The sequence below is a fragment of the Egretta garzetta genome, unplaced genomic scaffold, assembly GCF_000687185.1.
Source record: "Egretta garzetta isolate BGI_Z169 unplaced genomic scaffold, ASM68718v1 scaffold138, whole genome shotgun sequence".
Classification (NCBI taxonomy): Eukaryota; Metazoa; Chordata; class Aves; order Pelecaniformes; family Ardeidae; genus Egretta; species Egretta garzetta.
This window is the reverse complement of record NW_009260598.1, coordinates 76,044-85,308: the sequence shown is the minus strand read 5'-3', so window position 1 is coordinate 85,308 and position 9,265 is coordinate 76,044. Positions and strand designations below refer to the sequence as shown.

The window sequence follows — 9,265 nt, the reverse complement described above, 5'->3', positions numbered from 1 at the left end:
CCGCCGTCCTGCCTCTGCTTGCAGGAGGGGCGGTGGAGCAGGACGGAGGCGTGAGGGGAGCTGGGCGCGGGGGCCGCCGCAGCTGTCCCCGGGTGGCGGTGGGGTCGGGCACAGAGCAAATGCGTTTCCCTGGGCCTGTCGGGTTTCTCTGCCCCCGCAGCCGTCACGTCCCGAAAGCTGTATCGCTTTGGCTGTTCTAGTAAAGGTTTTCTGGAAAACGGCGTTGTCAGAAAGTACTCTTCCAGTTTCAGTTGTTTCCTACCCCCATAACATCCGAAAATACAAACCATTCTATTATGATGTGTATTCACAGATGCTTAGTAGCTGGTGATTCTTGAAAACTTTTCCTTGAATAAAAGATTTTTCAGGGTGGCTATTTTTTTGTTTTGATTCTGCATTTTCCTCACCCAAAATTGTAGGGAATTGCAAACAGGAGTTTATTTCAAAGTAATATGTTACAAAGAGTTAAAAGCATTTCAAGCAACATGTTGCTTAACTTAGACTCTTGTTATGGTGTCTTATTTAGGTAGGTACTAAAGCTTTGGAAAAATGTACTTTGGAATATCTAACTGGTCATACTGTTATAATTCATAAATCATTTACCCATAGTGATCCTATTTTTTTCAAGAGCTTCCTTCCTAGCTAGGAAGAAAATGTCAAGTAAATTCAGGTGGGAAACAGGTGTCTGATGGAGTAGTGGATCACCACATTTTCCTGTATTGCAGCATCTGTCTGCCATTTTCTCTAGTCAAAATACAGATTAAATCAGATTTGGGGGCCGTTCTGCAGGTTTGGGTCTTTGTATGCTGTTCTTTTTTTTGGGGTTGGTTGTTGGTTTGGGGTTTTTTGGGGGGGGGCGGTAGTGGTGTTTTTTTTTCCCTGTGTTCAGATATATCAATTACACACATACATTATAAATTTACCTTGTAGGAGCAACTGGTCATGGTGGAACTATCAGGAATTATTGATTCAGACTTCTTAGAAAAATGTGAAAACAAATGCAAGATTTTGGTGAGTGATTACAGCACAATAGGAAAGGGGTAAGTCAGTACACATGTGAGCAGGGGACTCAGGCTGTTTCTAAATTCCTTGAAGTCAATAACATTTAGGTCAAATCTTTGATAAAGAATTATGTGTGCTGTCTTGGGAGTATTTGGCTGCATGAGGTCTGTCTATTTCAGAAATGGCCTATGGTCTTTGAATATAGTAGTATGTAAATGTAAGGAAATATTTTCAAAATATGTAAGCTAGGACCATTATCCCTTCTGATATCAAGCTGTAAGTTCCTTTTTTTAAATGATGTATTTCACACATTCAAAAAAATACTGTTAAGCACACTTCTTCAAATAATTTGAATACAGCTGATGGATAAAGCAAAAATCTTTCTGAATTGCACTGTATTTACAACAGGGTTTTTTGCAGATACTGCCTGGCAAGTTCAAGTGTTGAAAACATAAAGGTTAACTGGATAGTAAGCATTTGGTCAACAGTTTTGCATGTTTGCTTCACTGTGAGGTTATTGTTAGAATCTGGCTTAATTGCCCTTTTCCCTTTGAGTTGTTTCATCACTCTCTGTATGGGACAAATTTCGTTTGCCCTTGAAAACCTATGTGTGCTGTATAGATAGTACAAGTACTATCGATTTGTGAATACTTTATTAAACTAGACCTTTATTACAGACTGAAAAGATGGAAGAGAACATCTCGGAGTATGCCACTGATCAGAATATATGTGAGGTGGTAAAATCAATTGTGAAAATCTCAAATGTGGAAATACAATTGAAATTCATAATTTATCCATCACTGGATGGATATGCTTTTATAAACATTTGCTTCCTGGATCTGACCCAAGCTACTTGAAATGTATTACACAGATGATTCATTACTGGTGGCTGAATGGCTACATATTCTTCGGTAATGTTAATGGGATTCTTTTAAGTTTTGTGCTTTGAGATTCTCTTGTAATGTTACTTGAAAAACTTTGACGTATCTATACTGTATCCTACTCGCATCCAAATCTACCTCTGCTTGCTCCACAGAGGAAGCATTCCTTGAGATTTTTCATAATGGACAACTGTTATTGAAACTCCAATAAAAGATTCTGCTTTCTGTTATTCTGTTTAGCAAGTTTTCTGTGATGCTGGTTGCATAAGGGGAAGACAGTCTCCATTTTTGCATAGTCCAAAAGGAATGCAAATTAGCCAAAGAAATAAAAATTTGAATATTAAAAACCTTAATGATGTTGCCAACTATTGACAACAAAGAAACCAAAAAAGTCTTCTACGTGTTAGCGTAATGCTGTTGATGTTCTCAACTTATGCAGCAGAAAGAGAATCCCAGAGCTTAAATCTTGCTGATCTTAGGTAGTTGTTTTTTTAAAAGTGCGAGATGAAAATTGCATACATTCCTATTAACCTGTGTGATACTCTGTATTTTATGCAATTCACCACATAGTCCCTCATCTTCAAAACTTTTAGTATGTGCTTATCTTCTTATCCTGAATAACACTGATGTTCATGATGTAAAAGACATTTTGCCTTAATTATTTTATTCTGTTCAGGCATTAATTTTTATCAAAATACAGTTTATAGGTATATCTTGTATTAAGAATAATGAGATCCTGGCCTGTGTATTTGAAAAAGCTTTGCTGTAGAGGAAGGGAATGAGCTGCTGGAATAGAACTGCTGCGTTTCTCTCCCACTCCTTGTTTAAAAAATAAAATTAAATAACAACAATTTCTAACTCCTTCACAATGTAGACACACAGTAATCACAGACGCTTCTGTGACCCTGCAATTGCACTTCTGGTGCTGGTGTAATGCTTTATGCCAGACTTCTTTACCTTGGGTATTTTCCAAAGACTTTTGAAAGTTATTCCACTTTATAGAACACGTATTAATTGGAGCTTAGAAGTTAACATATTTTTTCATGCAAGTACATAAATTTGTATTTGTTAATTTAAAATGGAGGTCCTAGAGGAAATAACAGCACTTAAAATGTATTTACTGTAACCTAAATAGACCATTGGCTGCTAAATTTCTTTGATCCTTTTTAACATACTAGAGCATTTTCTGTACTAGTTCAGTATTGTTGGTTTTGTTGTGATTGCTAGAACAGTATTATCTGGTATATTCTTTGTATTTAATATACTTAAAGTAACGTGTATTATGATAGACTGAAAAATTGTCGTTACTTTTTTTTTTTTTAACAGTACACTGATTCTACAGTAAGATTGCCTAAACCTCATGTGGCAGTTGTTATCACTGCTTAACTGAGCCTCCTACAAAAACAGAAAGAAAACTCCTCCCCCCGCCCCTGATGTTTAACATTGCAGAAGACCTCAGGGTCAATTGTAACGACGAAAACTACTTTTATTACATTTTTTGAAAACTAATATTAATTTAATTGCATGTTTTGCCATTCTTTCAAGAGTCTCCTAGCTTCTATAAAATCATATCCTCTGCAGAACTCTTACCCACTTCCATAAATCCTGTTTTAAATATATAATTTTCTTCGTATGAAGCCAACAGTTTGAGAAAGCTTTACAGTCTGGAATCCATTATTTTTCTCTAATATCAAAAGAAACTTTTTATTTTGCATTTACCATGTTACGGAATACTTGTTTTACTATTATTACCTTATGGGGTTTTTTTTATATCCATTCCTTGAAAAGATAAATAATTAATATAGATTCTGCTCTATCTGTCTTTGGTCTTACAGCAAGAAATTTGCCTGGGCTAATAGAGAACTGACATCTGTGCAATTTTGTCCCTCTTTTTGTAGGGAATAGAGACAGAGAGGCCCATTTTACAAGTGGACAGATATGTATTTGCAGGAGAATATGAAGGTAGGAAAAATGATGTGGGTACGATCTCTCCTTTTTCGTGTGACCCAAAGAACTTTCTTAACATCAGTTAATTGCACTGTGAATGAAGAACATGGTCCTGTGAGGTGCTGAAGTGCTGGGTGATGTTTGTATAATACCAGTTTGAGTTCACTGCTATATTAGCCATGCATCCATGTTACTTACTGGAAAGTATGCCTGGAAGCTGACTCCAGGGTGCATCAGCTGGTATTTCTGCAGAGAAAAATATGGGACATAAAATACCTTAAAGGATGTGCTCGTTGTCTCCTGTATAAGCAGGACTGACATGTTGTGCAGTCTGTAGTTCTGCCATTTGCCTTACGGTTGACAACATTGGCCTGGAAGAAAATGATCTGGAATCCTCCCTTGTAGTGGCTTGCAATGACTGCGATACCCTTGTCTGTTCCTGAGTTGGCAGTGTGGTTACCAGCACCGGGCCTTTGTGAGGGGCTGGAAGTCATGATGTTCCCAGAGCTGTGCCAGTGGGTGTAGTATCGACAGCTGTTACAAATTAGTCTCTTAAGACTTTCTCACTTTGTCTTCCATAGATACCTTGGGAACCTGTGTGGTTTTTGAAGAAAACATAGAGCATGGTAATTGTTGTGATTTGATGTGGTGTTTGTTGTGGTAGCCTGGGAGATTAAAAATATTTATCTTGTTTCAGTTGCTAGTGGAATTCACTATAATGATTGGGGTTTGGGTATTGTTTTTTCTCCTCTCTTCATAGTAGATGCAGAAGGCAACCAAAAAGTACAGCTGAAGTACAAGTGCCACACAATGAAGAAGTTGAACATGACACGGACGCTTTTGACAGAAAAGAAGGAAGGAGAAGAGAATATTGGTTAGTGCCTCTGCTCTTATGCACAGGGACATGGACGGATTATGCTTAGGAGTGTCAGCCTTGATTAAGTGTTTGATTCAAGAGCATGAAGGAAGTTAGAGGAACTTTCTTCTTTAGGCAACAAATGCGTATAAATACAAAAATACAAACCAAAACACTTTAAAAAAAAAAAAAAAAAAATTCCTTCTGACTAGTGCTGCCTCCAGAAGTGGCTAGTAGGAGATTGCTACAGAAGAGTGTAGGACCAGGGGAAACATATGCTGATGTTCTCTGGTATGTTTTTCTGTCATCTAAAAGTTTTGGGACTAGTACTGAAATCACAGGTGCTGTTTAGTAGTTCTTCATTGATTTGTTTGTTTGTTTTTATTCGCATGAGTTTTTCTAATGACTTTTGAGTCTCTGTAATATCCTTATTAAGAAGTTCCATGTTGTATGTACAACTGAATTATCTTACTGAATTTAGAGTTAACTGTAAATGAATTGAACTTACTTGCAAAGACACACCTAGCAGACTGTTCATATTGATTTTCATTCTGTAGGCAGAACTCAATGCTTGTATGTTTGCTTCATTTCAGTGGTGGTTTTTCATATGGAAGTCAGTGCTTTTACATAGTCAGATATTGAGTATCCTACTTTATATAGTAGTACTCATTAGCAGTATCCTATTGGTTTTAGTTGCTTTTTTGCACTCAAGTCAGTGTTACTGCTTCATATTTTAAGAATCTGTAGCCGTTTTACATTAAATATGGGCAGTCAGCTGGACATCAGTCATAGGAGGTATAACATGAAATGTCATCTAGAATCTAATCAAACATCAGCATTCTTGTCAACACCATGTACCATTTCTTCTCTCCATATCATTAAGTAGGTAATATTAAACAGAAGCTATTACTTTTAAACTACAATAGGCTAGAGAATGTCTTGCTTCATACAAAGGGCTATTTTGTTCTGGAGGAGCAATAATGATGATACCTGCTGAAAAACACTTTGTTTCTGTGCCCTGACGGATGTTTAACATTGTGCATACAAAGTAACTACAATATCTTGTGATTTGGCAATATGTACTGCCTAAAAATCTAAGTGGGAGACCAGTCCTGGTTCTATCTGGAGTCTGTTGGATATGTGTTTGTGGTGGTTTGACCTTGGCTGGATGTCAGGTGCCACCCGGCCGCTCTATTCAGCAGGACAGTCAGGGAGAGAATGAGATGGAAAAGAGAGAAAACTCATGAGTCAAGATAAAGGCAGTTTAATAAAAAAAGCAAAAGCAAAGGCCGCATGCGGTAGTAAAAGGAAAACAAGATTTTGTTCTCTACTTCCTATTAGCAGGTGATGTCACTGAACCATGCACAAGGCCTCCAGTATTTGGATAAAACCCTATATCTATATGTCTTGGTTAAGTTGCTTTAGCCTATGCATGTTGTTGTTAATTTATCAACAGTTAAGTTCTCTTAATTTTAAGCTGGTCTTTCTTTGTTAAATGGCTTTCTGTTATTCATAGCCTTATTTTTCAAGGAATATAATAGTTTAACCCATGGTGACACTCACCACAAAAATCAGTGTTGGTCCAAATTCTTGAAAGGCATCTTTTATTTAATGTTGGTCAGGCTCAGCCTTAACAACAGTGAACTTAAACTAACCTGCTGTTAACTCCTTTTGTCACTAATTGCAATTTTCTTTCTTTGCGTTAGGTGGAGTGGAGTGGTTACAGATCAAAGACAGAGATTTTTCCTACAGCAGGCCCAATACGATTTGCAGCTTTCTGCGTGAAAAAGAAGATTCTGAGGAGTCAGCTCAGGCCCAAGACAAACTGACTGAAGAGTCAGAGGGAGAGGTGAGTGGTGGAGGAAATTCGGACATAAACTGTGATCTGGAGAAGCAGCACAGCTTGGAAATAGATGCCTCTGTTGCTCTGCCTGACAGCCCTGCTTCTGGGGCAGAGGATTCTCCTTCTGGAAGCATTGCCTTAGACGATGCCCCTCCCTGATACCAGCTCTGATCTTTTTAGAATTTCTTCATGGAGTTAATGGGCCAACTTTTAAATGCCAATTTTCATAGGCCATGACATGATTTCCAGTTTGTCTGAGCAATTAATAGAGGAAAGATGGACATTGTGTTCTTGTGCATTCCTTTTATGTTTGGATTATAGTGGGGACGGCTTATGTGTTTTTTAAAAATGGTGTTTGGAAATGCATGTATCTGCCTCAAAACTGAAGAGGAGGAAATGGTTACATAATTAAAAAAACCCTACCTTAGAGAAATGGTGATGTATTGCAGAGTCTGAAACATTTTGTAAAAAGAAAAAAGGAGAAAGAAAAAAAAATCATTGTTTAAAATAAAGTCCTGAATTTTTCAAGTATAGCTTCACCTCATATGTCATATTCAGCCCCCTACCATGTCTTTTCTTGCGTTGCAGTTACTGAAAATTCAAGTAGGTGTGGCTTTTATTACTTGTTTGATTACTCATCAAATTGCTTAGTTTTGGATTTTCTCTAGTGTCCTTTCTCATCTTGAGGGATCTTAGAAATCTTTCATGTGGGAAGGGACTTCAGGAGGTCTCCTATCCACTTCCTACTTAAAATAGGGTCAAAACTGAATCTGGGCCAATTTGCTGAGCACTTTGTCCAGTCAAGCCTTGAAAATCTCCGTGGACTAGTCAGCAACTGAAATCTAGGTCTTAATGAGGCATCTGTCATTCTTCCTTTCCCCCATTTTGTATATAATATAACGTATGTTACACAAAAGGAAGTATTTTTTGGGGGGGGGGGGTCGGGGGAGGGTTCCCTCCAGTAACTTCTTGGCTCTGGTCTTCTGTCATTTTTCTGAAGGTTTTTATGCCTTACTGTGTGCAAGGAGTATTTTAGCAGAATTGGTTGCTGACCTTTTTCAGCCTTTCCTTTCGGTAGTATACTGAAGCTGTTTCTTTGTTCTAATTTATCTGGGAATCAGTATTATTTTTCTTTAACATTTTATGTATATCATAAACCATGAGTTAACTTCATAATAATGTTTTTTAGATTTTAAACATTATTTATAATGCTCAATCTTTTTTCTTTCTGTGATTATTAGCCCTGACTTTTGCAACCATACTCGCTCTTTACCCATCTTTTCCCACCTTCCTCCCAGAAAGCAGGAGCTGTGCGTCCGCTGCTGCTGATAGCAAATTCTTCAGCTTTACTGATTTCACCCAGAAAAGCCCAACAAGTTGGTTATTTCAAGTACAGTTCAAAACTGGTGGGTGAGCAGGGGCGTGGAGTAAAATGGGTATTGGTTAAGTATGATTGCTGGATGTAAGATCACTGCCGTCATCATCCTTGCCTGGTTATTACCCGTCGTTCATGTCCCCGTGCCTAGGCAGTAGACTGTCCCAGCAGTTCCTTGCCATGCCTGGTATTAAGCACTTTTTCTTTGCACCTTGTGACAGCTAGCGGTGAATGTGACGCTCAGGCCACTGGATCAAATAAGCGTTCGTTTTCAGTGTTGGCACTTAAAAGATTTTTAAAAAAACTTTGGAAAAGGTTCAGAGACAAGTGGGCTTACAACAGCAGATGAGGTGTTGAGTTTACAGGAGGGCCGGGAGATGGGTATATTCCAAATTAGACGTAGGCAGTCAGGGGATGATCCTTTTTTTTTTTTTTTCTGCTTTAGGTCTTTGGATTTTGATGTGTATTTAACTTTCTTGTACCTCCAGTTTTCAAGTCACAGCCAAACAACCGGTCTCCTTTCAGCGGGGTTGTAGAAAAGCTCTTTTGTCTAGTTAAAATCCAATGCAGTATGTCAAATAGCCAAGATCTATTAAACCAACTTGTGGCATTTCATACTGTTTTACGTACCCTGCGCTGTGTAAGTCTCTCAGAGGGGAGAGAACGGAAATGTTTTTCTCGTCCTGTGAAGACACGGGCTAGCTGAACCAATTTCCAGGACGGAAACTGGGAGGGGATATAAGTAACCAAAAGCTGGACCGAAGTTTGTGACCAGGCCGTTGGTCCTGTTCTATTCTAAACGCTGCCTTGAGGACCCGATGCAACAACCTGAACAAATCTGAACAACTCTGACCAACTGACCGAAGGCCTGCAGGCTTTAGAATAACCAGAAGCTTTTTAGATTAAGAGTACATACCAGTTTTATAAGTGATGCTACCACATCGGGGATTTGAGGCAGAAATAAATCATCGGCGTTTGGTTTCTATTAAGTGCAAGGGCACGTTCTCCATCCGTAATAGTCGCGTTGGTCTTTCCAAGTAAGTGAATTTGGGGGGAAACTGGGCTTAAAATGGCATGGTTTAGCTGTACCACTTCAACGTGGTTCCCAACGCACTGGGGATGGGGGGAGAGTAAGCAAAAAGGTCCGAAATCGGTATCAGCCCCAGCTGCGTTACGTGCAGTTGCGTAGCTGTGTCGTTAATTAATCCGCACCCAGCACTGAGCGGGGACTCGCCGCTTAATTACGGGAAAGCAGCACGTAACTCAAATACGAAAGGCGGGGGAGCGCGCAACGCCTACGGCCTGTCCCTAAACGGGAAGAATTATTTTAAACGCCGGAGAAGCGCGCACCGCCGCAGCGC

The 9,265-nt window shown here is 39.0% G+C and overlaps 1 protein-coding gene across 1 annotated transcript in view; it reads left to right on the top strand.

The window, feature by feature from the left end:
• Positions 1-172: 172 nt before the first annotated feature.
• The window catches only part of LOC104131555 (ribosome production factor 2 homolog), a 23,901-nt gene continuing 14,808 nt past the window's right edge, over positions 173-9,265 (top strand). Inside the window, 6 exon segments of the mRNA XM_009644734.2 lie at positions 173-233; positions 931-1,011; positions 3,782-3,845; positions 4,412-4,456; positions 4,591-4,700; positions 6,393-6,535. Coding sequence (XP_009643029.2) covers positions 943-1,011; positions 3,782-3,845; positions 4,412-4,456; positions 4,591-4,700; positions 6,393-6,535 — 431 coding nt within the window. The 5' untranslated portion in view covers positions 173-233; positions 931-942.